At 30.4% G+C, this 18,235-nt stretch overlaps 1 protein-coding gene across 1 annotated transcript in view; it reads left to right on the forward strand.

The window, feature by feature from the left end:
* LOC108688661 overlaps window positions 1-18,235 on the forward strand; it is a 343,834-nt gene that overhangs the window by 315,167 nt on the left and 10,432 nt on the right. The window contains exons 13-16 of the mRNA XM_018194993.1: window positions 284-351; window positions 2,480-2,684; window positions 3,181-3,326; window positions 3,819-3,947. Coding sequence (XP_018050482.1) covers window positions 284-351; window positions 2,480-2,684; window positions 3,181-3,326; window positions 3,819-3,947 — 548 coding nt within the window. The remainder of the gene's footprint in view (window positions 1-283; window positions 352-2,479; window positions 2,685-3,180; window positions 3,327-3,818; window positions 3,948-18,235) is intronic.

The following is an 18,235-nucleotide window of genomic DNA, read 5'->3' on the forward strand; positions in this document are numbered from 1 at the left end:
TGTCTTATACATTCTATGTATCCTATATTATTATTTATATTATTATTTTTAATTTAAGCAAACTGATTTTTTGTAAATAAAACTTTGTTTATTACATTTTTTTATAAATAAAATTTCGTTTATTTATCAGTAGCTTAAAAAAAGGAATTTTTAATTTCTTTCACATCGAGAAGCAAATTAGATAGATCGCCTCCGGGTGAGATACGTTGGAAAAAGAAGTTTATAAAGGACTGGTGAAATAAACTGGCGAAAAAGACAGCTTCTCACGTCACTCTCTTTGTAGGCTTCTGCGTGGTTCAAAGGTCGAATACACACAGTCAGCAATACATAAGGGAAGGCAAGGGCAAAAGGGTGAGTCACTCGCAATCTCCCAAGTCTCCCGCGATCGCTGTCGCGACGTAAAGCGCTCACTGCCATCACCCTCGAGAGTCGATACTCGCAAGACAAAAAAGAAAAAGCGTGGATTTTGTGAAACCTTTTCGTGAACGTCATACCGGAAAGCGTGGGCGAGGGTGTCAGCGAAAATCGGATATTTACTGCGCAGTGCATAGCAAATTTTTTACCGTAAAGAAACGGAAGAGGGAAATCGCCCATGACTTCTTCATGACTTCGCGATATATCTCTTTAACTCTTCTTATTGATGAGAAATTTCTTTAACTCTAAGAATAACTTAAAAAATCTTAGTTAATTGTATGAGGGAAATAACTATGACATTTAATGTTAATTATTTTCTTTTATATCTTTACTAGATTCTATTTTGATGAAATTTATCGATTAATGAATTAAATAAAGATTGTTACCTGAAGAAAATATACACAGATAAAACATAATTTTTTTTGTTGTAATAATTTAAAATGTGGTATTTATGAGAAATTAGTGTCATATACTGGGAATGTACTATATACAGTACATTATTCCTTTTATATATAATTCTATGTACACATATACTGGATATATAAATAAGTTTCCAGAGTTAATTTTAAATAGTGTTAACAAATACATATTTAAATTTTTGCACACAATTATTTTTCCATTAGTAAGATTGATTAATCTATATTTTAAATTTGATATAACAATTTGATATAACATAGTTAAAAAATCAACATTTTTATTAATTTAATTGAAAATGAACTCTAGGAAGATGCACATTTGCCTGCTTCATTATTTTTATCGTGAATAAAAACGTCACTCAAGCAACCAGAATAAATTGTGAGACTTACACTTATCAGATATCAAAGAAGAAATGATAATCCCTTGAATTAAATAACATATTTTTACTTTTAACTTCCATGTGTCAAAATGTGAATTAATTCATTTCTACAATTCTCAAAGTATATATAAATATTTATTTATTATATATATAAATATTTCTATCAAAGTGATACAATAGTTCTCTTCTTTTTCTCCAAAATTTTCCTTTTTTCCTTGCTTTATTTTGAAATTTTCCCATATTTTCTTTTTCACAAAAAAATTTTGTTATTCCAGATTTTATTATTTTAAGAATAGGTCACACATTTAAATTCTTTGTTTTAATAAAGAATTTTAGAAGCCTTATATTCAAAGCATTTATTTTATCTTTTTAGAATTAATTTATTAATATCATCCTCTCAGATTGAACAAATATTGTTTTAATTTAGAATAAAGAAACAGATTAGACAAGGTATTCAATAAAATTGATTACAAATATATCTTTAATAATGATAAAAACAAATAGCAAAGAATATCTCTTAAAAATAAAAAGACGAATCAACTGTTAGATAAATTTCGTGATAGATTTTTAGTACTGACAGTATATGTCCAGTACATCACCTATAAGATGTTTTATAACGTGTGCGTAACTTCAGAATTGAATTCAAAGCACAAAAATAGTACAATACATTTTCATATAAACATTTATTCTTTTTATCTTCTCGATGAGGATAGACTCGTGTCAACGTATTTTACGTGAATTATGTGGACAAAAATTCTTTAAAATATCCATATGTAATGTGTCATGAATAACATGTTATCAAAATATTAAAATTTCAACATAGAAAAATTGCATAGAATAAAAATTGATATAAATTTATTCACATGAATTCCATGTGTATTGTTATCTTCTAGTTCTATCCCCATTATATTTCATTCATTATATTTCCCATTAATTCTATGTGGATTATATATGTGTATTAAAATTTATATAAAAGTATCTACGTAAAATTCATGTTGAAACTTCGAGGAAAATTTATTTCGATTGTGCAATAAAATCACGACGTGACATTTATGTGGATATCATGTCAATAAATTTTTATTTATATACAATAGTTTACATAAAATACGTAGATTCAATGTAAACATCACGAAAGTGTTTTCATTAGAAAAAAAAATTGCGAAACTTATTTATATACTTATAATAAGTAACAATTTTTATACTTGCGGCTGTCATTTTTGAAATACATATGGATATAAGTATTGATTGCAATGTATTCTACTTACGCAGCTTTATCGTGAAGACGAGCCCGAATGCTCAGAACTGTGTGTCTGTGCTGAAGGTGAACAACTCGTTTGCAATACCTTGTGCGTCGAAACGTTACCCTGTAAGACGGATTTCGCTTTCTACAATCATGAAGCGCCAGCCTATCAAGCGCATCGAGGTCCTTGCCTTTGTTATAGCGGCGGCTTTATATGCATGCGGCCTTCGCCCGGTGAGTAATTATCTCTCTCATAATTATGATGTCATTAAATTACAGTAGATTATTTAGACAACACTTTCATTGAACTCTTTACAAATCAATGACTTAAATGCTATTTTTATAAGCTATAATATAGATATAATTATGCGATTATGATTTTGTTTGCTTTATAAAATTAATTAATTAATTAAAGTTTTATAGGAATATCTTATTTCATATTTTATTTTGTACAGAAAAAATTTAAATTCTGGCAAATTAGGAATGTTTTTATAATAATCAATTCAATAAATATAAAGAAAATGCTTATATAATAAATATAATAGAGCTTCTGCTACTATTATATGTTTTATATGTTTTATATGTTTACATTAAATGTACTTAATAAATCTTTTTTTCTTTTTTTTTCTAAACTCGACCGTGGTTTGATTTTACGACGATTTTCGAGTAATCCGACAGAAAACGATTTCTCTTCTCACAATATAATACTAGCATTGTATTATCTGCGCAGACACATATAGTATACCGCACGGGGTTTTCATGTTCCTGGGATACAGCGAGAAGGACGAGACCTTATTGAAGCAGTACAACAATGTGACCGTGCTGGACGCGGTGTCATCTCTCGATAATTTCATGAGAAAGGAAGTCAATAATCAGGTGAGGCGTTGCCGTCACATTGTTCCTATTGATCGTTATAATCTCGACTAGATGACACTTTGAAATTATCACTCATTGATTAACACCGTACGCGCGGCTTACGGCTCGATGGAAATTTCACTTAAATTCCAAAATCGAGAGATTGTCTTTGCACAACTTGCCACAAATTCAATGACCCAGAAAAGAATTTAAAATCAGTCGATTATTCCGAGGTTTATTACATCTCGCGTCGTTTCGGCTGCGAAGGAGAGCGTTCTGTGAAATTCCCAGAATGCAATTAATGCGCAGCATCTCCGATTGGCGCGTGAAATCCCGATAATGAGAAATGTCAATAAGAAATGTAATGACTCGTCAAATTGCGCGTCGATTAAAAACTAAATCGGGCTGCGCGGAATTTAATAAAGCCGCCATAATTGTAGGGACGCCATAATTGATGCACCAGTGTACGTATCTACCTTCTCAGATCAACTCTCCCGTGTCTTCCATTTACAGACAGTATGCACACTCTTCTTGTACAATGCGACCCGAGAAAACGTGATCGCAGTGGCACGACTCGGGACCGACAATCCACCCTTAAATAGCAGCCAGGCTCAAAGTCTGCAACACCTGCTACGCGTCAAGGTAAGCGAATCTCGAATGGACCTTTTCGCACTGCATGGAGAAAATTGAATACCTTGGTGCGAGAGCTAGATAAAGCCACAAAAATTTTTGAGAAATTGCGAGACAAAGGAAGACACACTTAAAAGAGACAGAATCTTATTATACTACTTATTATCTTTTCCAAAGCCTCGAGTAAATAGAGCTTTTAGTCATTACTTTTTTAAAAACTACATTCTGGACTTAACGCGACGTACTATAAGTACATTTTTAAAACTTTGTACATTACAACATGCGTATTGATCTAAAATATATATGTATAAGACTTATACTTAAGTAGAAATATTTATATCTTTTATTCGTTATCTTCTTAATTATCTTACTCTACAAATACTTTTTTATTCAATGTAAATGACATAATATTTTGAATCTAATATGATATCACATCTAACATGATGCAGGATATCTCGCGTGAAGCAGTAAAGCAGATTAAATTAAATCAAGAAATATCATTTTGCAAATTTCGCAATGATTTACATTATGTATGCATATATAGTGTTTTTTAAAATAATTTGTTACTTGCGTGAGATGTATGATTCTAATTTCTCAACATTACACAAAGAAAAATACTGTACGCAAATAACAACTATTTTGTTTCAAGTATTTTTATATAAAGGTTCATATATTCGCAAATCCATCATAAGTTCATTACAAATTTATTCAAATTATTATATTCTGAATTTACTAATAAATTTGATTCTTCAGTCAAGATCATTAAATTAAAACAAATTTGATTTACTTATTTTATAAAGTTGGTCAATTTTCAAATTTTATAATATTCTTAAAAGATAATAATTAATGAATGATAATAATTAATAAGATAATAATTAATGAAAATCCCCAAATAAATGCATTCGCATAAAAAAACAGGTCAATCTTAGGCTTTTATGATTGCTAGGATCGCGATGAGATGTTTGGAGGTGTGCTTTACAAATGACAATTTACATGATGCCGTTCCTGCGAAACCAATACCATTCATATAGAGCTCTTCTAATTAGAGATTGACTAAGAGCGTATTTAACGTGGCAACATTCTGCAAGTGAGATAAGATATGTTATCCCACTTTATACAGTAGTGCTAGTAGTGAGGTCTATACATATCAGAATAAGTCTTTGCTATGCTACGTGTGGAGGACTGTGCAAGAGTGAATGTTATGCAAGTTGGTCACTTCTACCTCTCTCGCTTCAATATAATATATTAAAACTAGCTGTCATTCTTGTAGATAATCATCATCACTTAAAAGCTCACTTGAAAAACTCAATCAAAAAGTGATTCTCTTATTAGAAAACTCTGATTAGAGAATCTCTACTTCAAAGCATCTTGTCGAACTCCTAGCAACCGCGAATACGTGTAAAGAGTTAATTTCTTTACACAAACTGCTCATTTGAGAATCTTTATTAATTATTATTTATTAGTATTTCATTAATTCTTTATTATTTACGTGTCCGGGATACCTCAGCCTCATAAATTTGTTAAATATGTGAAATATGTTAAATATATAATTTATACTAAACATAACAATATGTTTGGACATATTGTTATGTTTAGTATAAATTTTTTTCTATTTAAAAAATCTTTTAACAATATTGTTTCACTATTTAAAATAAATTTTGACAACATTAAAGAATTAATTGTTATCTTATTAATTATTATGAAAATCATAAAATGATACAGAACTTTTTGATTCAATTTATCTGTTCTATCTACTCATTATAAGACACCTTGTAGATTGCTATTATAATACTTTGAAAGATTATAACATGGTGCATTAAAGTACACGACGACAATGTAATATCCGATTTAAATTTGTAATACGATTTAATGTTGTGATGTAATCTCTTCCTGGTGAATTTGTATTTTATTGCTATTTCTTTTAATTTATGAAGCATGTGAATAGGTTGACTTTTAAGTCTTTACCGTGTTTGCATTACGTGTAGGATTGTACTTCCAGAGTTTGCAAGGCCTTTTTGAGGGTCTTTCCAACAGTAAGAAAAGCTGATCGCGTGAACGACGGCGATTCGATACACGCGCGTGCGTGCAACCGACGGGAAGTCGGTGCAAAAGGGCGATAACGGGTCCTCGCGAAAGTTTTAATTTCTCGACGAATCTCCGCGTCGTTCGGGCGGAATTATCGCAATTAATCCGTTCGTTCCTTGCCGAATTTCCACCCTTCGCGCCACGATAGATCTCTCGGCAGCCGGGTGCAGATCGTCGATCGATTTCCAGGTTATTGCACGCGAGAATGCAGCCTTACATGTGTCCGAAACATATAACGCGTTCGCTTATAATGCGCACAGGGCGATTAAAACTCTGTGATTCATGATCGATTTACGATGTTGTGATTTAAGTATGACATCGACCGAATATAATTTTTACAAATTAATAAAATGAATTTATAAATTATAGAACACGATAGATTGAAGCTGTTGTATCATAAATTGATTGATCAAATGATGGATTTGAAAAATATTAAACTTTGAGAAAATAATCGCTTAGAAAAAAAATATTTAGTAAATAAAAAAGACAAATCTTCGAGAATTTTTTTTAGAAAAGTATATGTACATATTTGTACATAAAGGTTTTATGTTCGAAAGAACCAATTTTGACAAAATTTTTTTTTATGTAAAAATATTAATAAATAAATATGTTATAGTTAGTGTCCGGAAAACCGTTTTCCAAAATGCGTTTGCGATGACCACTGCTATTCGAAACCAGGTTATCTGAAATGAAAAAATTCGGAAGATTTAGTTAATATATGAATTTATCTAGAATAGATTTAATTAATATGAATTATCTTTGATCATTCGATATTCTGAAAAATTAAAGTACAACAAAATGGCAGCTTCAAAGATAAACTTTCAATTTTCATGAAAAAAAAATGGACATTTTTCGTCTATTAAAAAAAAAATGCATTGGAAAAAAACCCTTTGCTTAAAGACTAGGTTTACATGTCTAAAGAATGCATGTAAAATTTCAGATTGGTCAATGCAGTTTTTGAGATATTTTGGTCACCGATTTTGAAAATATAGTTTTGAAAAATACGCTTTTAAAGTTTCAAGTACAGTACTGTTAAATAAAAATTAAATAAAAAAGTTAAATAAAAAATTTTTCAACTTACACAGAGTCATCTATTTCAGGACCATATAATACATCCTCTCTTAAAGTTGACGTTTCTAAAATATCAATTTGTTGTTGCCGATGATTCTTTCCTTCTTTTCTTTGCGCTAGACTGATAGGAGCGCTTCGGACATATATTCAAGATCATAATATCTCCGTGAAAATATAATGGATTAACTTGAAATTTTCAACAGAGAATATTTCTAACATTATATATTTTAAGAAAATGTGATTTTTGAAAAATCGATTTTTTGAAATTTTTAATTGAGAGTATATCCTCTTAATAAATTTAATAATCCATGATGCAATTGTGTTAAATATTTTAAATTATACTATAATAGCTGTCCTATGAAATTTAAATATTTATAGAAAATGTATGTACAGGTAGCGCGCGCGCGCACACACACACACACACACACACACACACACACACACACACACACACACACACACACACACACACACACACATATTAATTAAGAATAATAGAATAATTATCGAAGGTGTACTTTAAAGATTAATAAACGATGTATTTGCTATTAGTAGAATATAGGTTTTTAATTAAATGCGAAAGAACGTTAATGATTTGATTTATAGATAAAAACCACAATAAAAACACGAAATTAACGCATAAAATACAGATTTCAAAGAAACATTAAAAACGTTCTTAAAAACGTTCAGAAGAAGTCCTTATGTTCTAAAGACATTTCCACGTTTATCGGATAAAGTGCTCAAGTAATGTGATCTCGTAGTAGTAATGAACTAAAAAACTCTCTAGATTTAAGCACTATTTATGTATTAACATTTGCGTCTCGGGATCATACTTTTACTTTAACATATTTGACCCACGACTCACATACTCTGAACATGATTACATCGAAAAGCAATAATGAAATTTTCTCTTCGGCGAACATATATCCTGCGAATATTGAACGGCGGAAGGGATTTTTATTATAACGAATTCTCAACATCAAAAAATTCGCACGAAAAAAGGATAGATCGAACAACACGCCAATTCGAATCCAGAATATCTCCATCAAGTTGCAAATGGACCGGCGCTTTATCACAGATTGGAAATCGCCTCGGGAACTTGTGTGACTGTAAAATGCGTGCCGCGAGCAGAAAACGACGTGCATTTAACACGTCATACAGATCGAAGCAAAACGTCACGTCGATTGATGCAAAACAGAGTTGACGAAAAATTAAACACTGATTCTGATTTGAAAGTTTCGCTAAGAAAGTTTCTCAACGTCATCTTATAAGTATTACACAAGATTACAGCAAATTCTAAATATATCAAAGCGAGTAAGAGAAGGAGAAAGAGAGAGAGAGAGAGAGAGAGAGAGAGAGAGAGAGAGAAAGAGAGTTGTGAATTATGGAAATTAATTATGGATTTGATATATACAGGAAATATGTTATTCCAAATTAATAATCTGTGAATATTAATTCTTTGTATAATGGAGAGCGATATTTTAATCGGATTTGACATATAGAATAAAACATTATACCTACTAATAACGTATACATGGGACATATTCTTATATAATGGAGGTATTATATTGGATTTGATATACGAAAAAAAAACATTATTTCAAATTAATAATCTGTAATAATAAATACATATATTGTTATATAATAACGTAATATTTTTACTATAACTGATTTAGCATTTAACACATTTAAATATGAATTAAATTTAAATAATTAGACAATGTGTTTAGCTAAAAGAAAAAGAAATTCGTATCTTGGAATTGCAGGGATATAACTAAAGTTATTTTATGGCTGATAACTTCGCTCATCGAATGCCCGTTGGACGACTTTAAATAACGGCTCGACGGAGAACGTCTGACGGGATTACGAGAATTCGTTTCTGCCATTGCCAGCGGGAGAGATAGCGTGTTTCGATTCGAAATGGTCGACTAGACGACCCATGCGATAGATATATAGATAAATAGATTGAGGCTCGTCCGATGAGATCCGAGGATCGCGCTAAGCAACGATCGCGAAGAAAAAGGCGAGTTTAGAAAATGAAGTAGACCCAAGATGATTGTTGTACCATTAATGTGTGTGGTAGATTACTTTCTTTCTTTTTTCCTTTCTTTTCAATTCTATGCGATATTCTCAAAATTCTCTATATATTTTAATAAAGGTGAATAATTTAATCTTTTATATACAAATTGTGTATTAATATTAATATTAAATGGAATATTTGTTACTCCTACACACAGAAGGAACAATTTTGCTGAAGTATCTAAAAAGTTAATTAAATACAGATTTAAAAATACAGATCTAAAAATAATTGTTATAAAAATAATTGTAGGATATTTAAACATAATGAGCAATGCTACAAAAAGTTTTAATATTCTAGCAGCCATATTGAACATTTAATTATTTTGTTTGATAGTTTAACAAGACTATTTTCAGATACATATCTGGCTAAAGTTTAGATATTATTTTCAGATACGTATCTGGTTAAAGTTTTAGATATTTAGCTTTTCGTTAATTAGTACATAGAAAGAATGATTTTGCTAAAGTCTCAAAAATTTCGTTGGACATAGATTTAAAAATAATTTTGTTAAAATTATATAAGTTGCTTGGATATGATGAGCAAATCGGATATAATGCTGCAAAAAGTTTTGACATTCTAGTATTCAGTTTGAACTGTATTGAACATCTTACATAGTTATTTCGATGGTCCAACAAAATTATTGTCAGATCTATATCTGGCTAAATTTTAGATACTCAAAGCAAAATCATTCTTTCCATGTATGATTTCAAGATTTAGAGCACTTCATTAAGTAGAATGATTAAATATCCAACCATTATGAATTTGTCGGCACGGGATGTGTGACTGAAAATTTTCAGATTCGCATAAGTTTCCCATAGTGGCAGTTGGCCCGTGTGGTTAATCCCCAATGTGATCGCCCTCCTTTTCTGTCTGCCTTGTCTCATGGGGCTCGTAACAGCAGCGGACTGCATCGTCGAGCGAGAGGGACGGAAACTTGCATTTTCCCTCGATGACTGCACGTCGCGGCTACATACGTCATAAAACTTTGCTAATATAGCGAAGGACTGCCGTCTTTGTTCCAGCGACTGGAAATCGCTCGTTTCTCTCTTGCAGAGCAGCATTCGTCTTACTTTCTCTCATCTTTCACTTTCTGTTCCCCTCCCTTCTTGCATTTACACTCCCACGCTCTCTCTATCTACCGTCGAGCGGGATTTATGCTATTCGAAGCTCGTGCAGAACTTTACGACTTGGAATATCTCGCTCAAATCATTATTCGAATCACCTAGTCGTTTGTCAGCCAGATGCAATCGAATATCCCTATCCAGGAACAAGTATCGATTGTCTTTAATTGGAACTTTGGTACCCATTGTCTATGCGATTATTTTTACTCGTTTTGTATAATTTTCCCGTGATTATTCGACTGTGATTGTTCGATAATTTGACCTAATTTGATATCGATATCACGTGCTCTTAGATTCTGTGCAGCCAATTACGCTCTTTCAATTAATTTTGGTTATATCTACAAAACACAATCGAATTGCATATTTAAATCGTGTTTAATTTAAATCGCCAAATAATATTTTTATTAAATAATTAAATCAATTCAATTATATTTTTAATTCAATATTCAATTTTCATCAAACTGATATTTGAGATAACTTTGAGACGAATTATATATATAGATGATAAATCCATGAAATGCTGCGAATATTTCATACTTTTTTACTTTAATTATCTAAGAAATTTTTTCTTAGTAATACATTATTAAAAATAATAAGATTGGAAACAACACCGTTCATGTTAAATACATTAATTTCAGAAATGATAATTGCGTATCAATATGGTTGTCGGACTTTCAACGCAATCAATCTGAAATATTATTCGCAATAAGTTTATTACAGTAATTCGCAATAAGTTTTTAAGATTAAATTTGGGAAATTTGGGGGATTATTATTAATATTTCAGATTGATTGACAACCATATCGGTACACAATTATCATTTCTGAAATTAATTCATTTATATGAATATATATATAGAGTTCAACGTCTTAACATTCAGACCATAGTGGCGCTTCGTATTTAAAGTAATGTATTATTAAAAATGCATTATTATTTTATTTATTATAATTAGTTTACATTTTGGAACATATTTCTTCTTTATCAAAACTTAACTTTTGAATAATCCATTTTCTATTCGTCTGAAGGTAAAATAATTAATTTATATTAAAACGACTATGTTACATCACTTTTATCTCATATAAAAGGCTTAAAAATAGGAAACTCTCTAGCATCGCGAAACAGAATTAAACTGAATCGGCGAAGATGATTTAGCGCAAGAGATGTGAAGATAAATCTCGGACTTTTTTATATATCGTAAGTGAAGCTGACGAATTACTCTCCTGAGAAAGAAAATACCGATGATACGATCTTTATTCGGTATGGCGCTAAGTTACCCCTGACGGGTGCAGTTTAATCCCGTCTTACGGCAGTTCAAGAAACGGTGAAAAAGCCGTGGTTTCTCAACGCTCCGCGCCGTTTTTCAATTATGCATTCGCATATTTTACCGGAATGCCTTGTCGCATTCAGCGACAAACGCGACGACAGCTGCCGGACTGCATTTACCAGGTTAACAATAATTCAATGTCACCATCTTATGCTGACGGATATGTACCGGGTGCTTCTGCAATATCTATGAATATGGTCATTGCTTATCCAAATTTTATGCGATAGATCTTTAAACTTCTGAAATTAAAAGTATTGCCTCTTTATAATGTGTATTTTTATTTAAATAAAAACAATATTTAATAAACATAATTAAATAAATACAAAAATTATTATAGAGAATTATAGACTGTAAATAAACATATATATAAGTCTTCAAAAAATGAATAAAAAATAAAATAAATAAATTAAAGGTTAAACAATTCTGATACTTATAATTTTTTATTTATTGTACTTATGATTTTTTTGTACACTGTGTTATTAAAAGGTTTTCACATCTTTTTCTTTTTATTAGACATTAGAAATTTATTTTTAAAGCTTTACATAAGCTATTTTTTTCTAGAAATTCTTTATGCATGTCGCATATTAATCGCGCAAGGGAGCAATCGTCCGAGAATGCGGAAAAATTTAGAAACTTTCTGCTGCCAAGAAACAAGGACAGAAAATCAAGAAATCTGGGAATAGCGAACACGTCCGCAATTTCCTAATAATTCATATCAGAAAGCTCTTTCTGCATTTTCACCCTCGGTTGCTCTCCGGCAGATGGTCATCCCCCGCTTCTACTACTGTCGCGATCGAATGGATTCTCGTCGTTAAGGTGCTTCAACACTTTGCACCTCCGTTAAGAATAAAATTGCAAAAAAATTGAAGCTCATTAAATCCGGCATGTTTTATTTCCACATGAGCTAACGGAACGATTTATCGTGTTTAAGATTGCTGCTAAATATGCTCGTAACTTTAATAAACAGCGATGGATACCTAATTTTTGTATGATGTATAAAAAATTGAGCGCTTTGAAGAATAAATCGTGATTATCATATCAAGCGAAAAACTCGAACAGAATTCCATTCCTCATCTTGCTCTTACTTCTTTTATTAGTAAAAAATAAATATGTTAAACAAGAACTCTCTCCTTAAAATAACAAAAACACCTAAATCTGGACTAATGAGAGTCAGCGCGAACGGAGATGCACAATAAATTTTTCACAAATAATTTTGTTAATCCATACGATTTATTGATATCATCTTTATTTGAAATCTTGAAATCTTGAACGTTTCGATTCTCCTTGGAAACCATGCTAGATTTCGTGAACGTTCAATGTAGAGTCATTCGCACAGATTGCCAAAACTATAATGTTATCCACATGATCGCCAACTTTCTTCATGAAACTTTGAATAATATATTAATATTCACAACTAAACACATTTTATAGTACATTTTATGTAAATTTGTTTAAATTTAAATGTCTCTTAGATATATTCGTCACTCCAGATAGATTGGATGAAGTTTAAACAAATTTACATAAAATGTATTATAAAATGTGTTTAGTTGTGTATATGGTTTAAAAAGATTACTGATGAAGATTCCAAAGAGAATCGAAACAAGATTTCAAGATTTCAAATAAAGATGATATCAACACATCGTGAATTAACAGAATTATTTGAGAAAGATTTATTGCGCATCTACGTTCGCGCTCTCATTAGCTCAGGTTGTTTTTGTTATTTTATTAGTAAATAAAATGAAAAGTTATAAATAATTTTTTTTAATATAAATTAAAATCAGTAGCTATTTGTAATCCATATTGATCTATTCTATTATTTTCAAATAAGAAAGATTAATATTCCCTATAATATGTTAGTATTATTATATTGATTACATATTCTTCTAAAAATATTTTTCATTTAAAAATATTCTATCATTTCCGATTATTTTATTATAAGAATTTAATAATAAAGAAATTGTATATTTATTTGTATAATTGTATTTTTTTATGTTTTATAACATAATTTTTTATGATACTTTTGTTTTTTTCTTTATTATCCCTTAAAAGGGAGAAAAAGAACTGATAAAGAAAAACCTCTTAAATGACGCATGAAAATTCAATGAAAAGTCGCGATAGCTTCAGAATCGATACTCGGATACTAAGTTGAGAACGGTAGGATAGCGTTAGGAAATATGAGGAGAATGCGGGAGAGGGAACAGGTAGGTGCCTTTATTGGCCCTTTGCCAATGGTTGCTATCTATATGGAACACCTGCGTCTGTCCGATGTCTCGAGTCGCGACAAATCGAACAATACGAGAATCTTAAGACAAAGAAATAAGGGAACGATAGTTCTCTAAGACAGAGAGCATTGCTGTATTATTTTGTTGATCCCGATTGTTAGAGTTTATGATATTTTATGATATTTAATGATAACAATTTTAATGATAACAATTAAAATAGGAGGTCCTTTAATTTTTATACTTTTTTTAAAAATCTTTTTCAAGATGAGCTTTATAAGAGAATACTGGTTTTTTTTATAAATTACAAAAGTGAAAAGGGTTAATTAAGTAGACGCAGTGCACAAATTTCTTTAAGTGCGCATAATTCTAAATGATTATATTTACAGTACATACTTAAATATTTTGGCTTACATTTAGCTGTTTTTAGTAGTAAGTAACAGATAATTTTCTATGGACTGTCATATAATCTATCTTATATAATATCAGAATTAATAAACATTCGTTACTCATTGTTATTAAAAATGGCTAAAAATATTATCCTAAATCTAATATTTAAATGTGTTTCATATTTCCGTAAAAATACAATTATTCATCAGTAAGAATTATGTGCATTTTAAAGAAATTTGCACTACTGTACTGACTGATTCCATTTCCCTTTTCACCTTCGTAATTTAAATTTATCTAGGCTTCATGTTTTTCAATTTTTTCAAACAAAATAGAGAATTTTCTATTTATATGATAAATTTAAATTCTGTGATTGACAAAAAATGACCAATGTAAGATTAACTTTAATCTCAGTTTAACTTATTGTTTATCTTATTCTAACTCTTAGAAAAAATATTGGTAAAAGCCTAACAATAAGAATATTAGCTATAATAATGATATACATAAAATTTATGTATATAAATAAAATAAGAAATATTTCACGTCACAATATCTTTGACAATTTTTACTTGCATATTTATTAAGTTAAAAGTTATTTTCATGATTATTATTATTAAAAGTAACATTTTTCTATTTATTTCTAATAAATATATAATTATAAAATTATATAATTATAAAATTTATCTTTAGCTTAAAGTTGAGTTTTAGTTATTAAGTGATGACATTGCTCAACATCGTTACATTCTAGTACGCTTAAGGGAACTCTAGAGGGACCCTGGAGGATTTGTTCTAGATTCCGGAACAGATATGACGAGAAATCGTTACATTTCGCTTACCAATCGACCAGTCGATGAAACTCAAAATGGCAGTCTACTAGTTTGCGTAATATTGTCATCGTCATTGAGATAAGGTTGCGATATCGTAATGTGTCAATCTCTCAAACGAGAACATCGTTAGATACGTTAACACTTTAACATTGCTGACATTTTATGCTTTGAGAATGTTACAATTGCGATGTCACTCATTTTAAGACTTTCAATATTATTAACATTCGCGAATATATTTAATAATATATTGCATGATAACATATTTATATTATGAAAAATAGAGTTACAAACATAAAACTACTTTTCTTAAACAATAAGAAATAAAATTGAAAATACATTCGAAAGAAATTAACAAAATTTTTTAAAATTATTAATACAATTGATTCTGCATAAAAATACAGATTTGTAGAAAAATTATAAATTGTATTATTTACGTTACTCGCAAACAGAAAATACCCTATATGATGTAAGTTCTATCTATATTTGCTAGTTTGATACAGATTGTCACATCTATCTTCAATAATGATATAACTGTATATTTTCTACAGTTTATCATTTACGGAATCTATATGATTAAATACATATTTAATCGCATAAGTTATGCAACCAAGTTGTATTCAAAATTTCGATTTATAATTTAAAGATGACAGCGTCGTTTCAACTGTCATAAAGAGATCGATTCAAATTTTATTACGGAGGGACAGAGGGAAAGGCGAAGTCCCGAGGCATCTTGCAAGCTTCATCGAAGATGCATGAGAGCATCAAACTACCTGACACTGAGCACTTTTCTTGGATTTCTGCATGATAAAACGCACTGCATAACGATTGTCGTTCGCCATAAGTGAAGTTCATAAACGTATCACTATACATCAGCTATATTAGAACTACATTAAGGATTGTGCTTTAATTTGAATAACTCTTTTTTTAATTTCTCTTCAGATATTAATATTTAAATTTAATTACAAAAATTAAATAATTTAATTACAAAAATTAAATAATTTTATGGCTAGAATTTATGACTTCAAAGTCTTAAAATCTTTTCATTTACAAATTCTTTGAAATTGTTACAAAATTAATATTTAAATCTTTTAAGATTATTTCAAAATTAGTACTCTAACTCATTCCTTCTCTCTTTTTCCTATTTCCCGCTTATTCTTATCTTCTTTTGATTATCCTGTACATGGCGCCGTACATTCATATGGACATTCGTTTGGATTTCATTATCCATCTTAGTGTGTAACAACGTCCTATAGGGAATGCTGAGAGACGCGTTCCTGATAATACCTCCTTACGTATACGTATTGCCGAGCTGCCAATTTGACGAGGAGAGAAACGACTTGTCGTCACGGCCGGCGGGACACGTAGTTGCGTTACGTGTTCACGCGAGTATTCCGCTCACGCGCCGCGACGATTGCTTTCGACGAACGACGCGGTTCCTCCACGTCTATCAGTTCGCTCTACGACAGCAAGACAAAGCGAAAAGCTACTTTTTTATCAGTCTCGCTGTTCGAGCTGACGCGTGCGAATGATCTCTCAGAGAAGCCATTCTCCGTGCGGCTTAATATAACTCCACATAAAGCAGACGGCAACGGACTGCTTTACAATTCTTTAACGCGCGAGTTAATTCGAATCTTAAGTGAAAATTACATGTAATACAATTTTCAAGATTCCTCTTTTCGACAGATTGTAACTGCTGCAAAAGTTGGAATAATTAATATAACTAGCAAGCAACTAACGATTTCACTTTTGCCGCGTCTAGAAGTCCGCGTCCTGAATTTTCAATTTAATTTCATTTCAACGGAAGCTACGAACTTGATATACGCAAGAGCTTGCCGTCTGAAGTTCGATGTTGAGACAGCGATGCCGCAGGGCCGACTACAAAGCGTAAGTCGGAAAAGAGTGATCTTTCATTTTTAACGTGGCTCCGATGCTTCGGGCATTTTAAGATCATATGTAAGATCAGAGAAGAGAAAGGTCGTCTCTTTGACAGTCACCTCGTCAATTTTAATCAAACTTTAATACTTGAATGCTATGGAATAGCATATACTTCACTACAAAAGAGGGATGTTAAGAAATATGGATACATATACATTTCAACTCAATTCAAACTCTTTTTCTTTTTTCTCTCTCTCTCTCTCTCTCTTTATTTTGTATATCGATATTCTATTCTATTGGGAATAAAATAATAGTAAACGTTTTTAGAATTTTTTTCAAATTTACACAAAATATTTTTTAATTTTATAATTGTTTCTATCATAATGGATAAACATATTGCATTTTCTATCATTTTATTATAATTATTGCAATTTAACTTATATACATTTTAATTTTTACTTCCTATTGTTTCTTCTTTTGCCTTTGGAAGAAAGAGAAAAAAAAGTATGTATATACTTTATTATTGTTATTTTAATGAAATATCTAATCAATCGAAATATTTTCATTTTTTATATTTTGGAGCTATCCTAAAGCGTTGAAGTAAAATTTTCTTTACATCAGCAATTTGACATAAAGAAAGGAGCGTAGATCACAAGACTAATCGCTTTATTTTACTTTATGTTCAATATCACTTATGAATGCTAAGTGTCAGATAACTTTTGCGTTCCGAACAGTCGATCTTCATGGGAGTATGAAATTTCTCTTCCATTGTTAGAACAGTCCAACGGAGCGCCTCGAGGGCGCTTTAGAGTTTAAGAACACGCGGAATAACGGGAAAGACCCTTTAACACGCAAACTCCTTATTTTCACCAATTTAAAGGGAAGCAGATCGTACAGAGTGTAACTAGCAGGACTACTCTCATAAACTTCGGATCCCTATGCTTGACATGCGATTGTTTCACTCTTTCGGGAAAACATTTAATTATACATATATATATATACACTTGAAATATTAAAAATATTAATACTAAAGTCATATATAAGTATAAAATAATCTTTTTTTGTACATATTTTGTATAATATAATAAATGTATATTGACATTTTTAATGTTATATAATAATATAGCAATATATAAATAAACATAAATTTCTAACATTTTAAATATGTCTTTGATTTTTAATTTTTTTTTAAATAACCGTACAAATAATCATAAAATATATGCTAAAATATTAGTGAAATACTCTTTATAATATATTCGCACATATAGAATATATATATTTTTTTATATAGATATTATTATACAAACTTTTAAAAC

This window comes from Atta colombica, unplaced genomic scaffold (genome assembly GCF_001594045.1).
Source record: "Atta colombica isolate Treedump-2 unplaced genomic scaffold, Acol1.0 scaffold238, whole genome shotgun sequence".
NCBI classification, from domain to species: domain Eukaryota; kingdom Metazoa; phylum Arthropoda; class Insecta; order Hymenoptera; family Formicidae; genus Atta; species Atta colombica.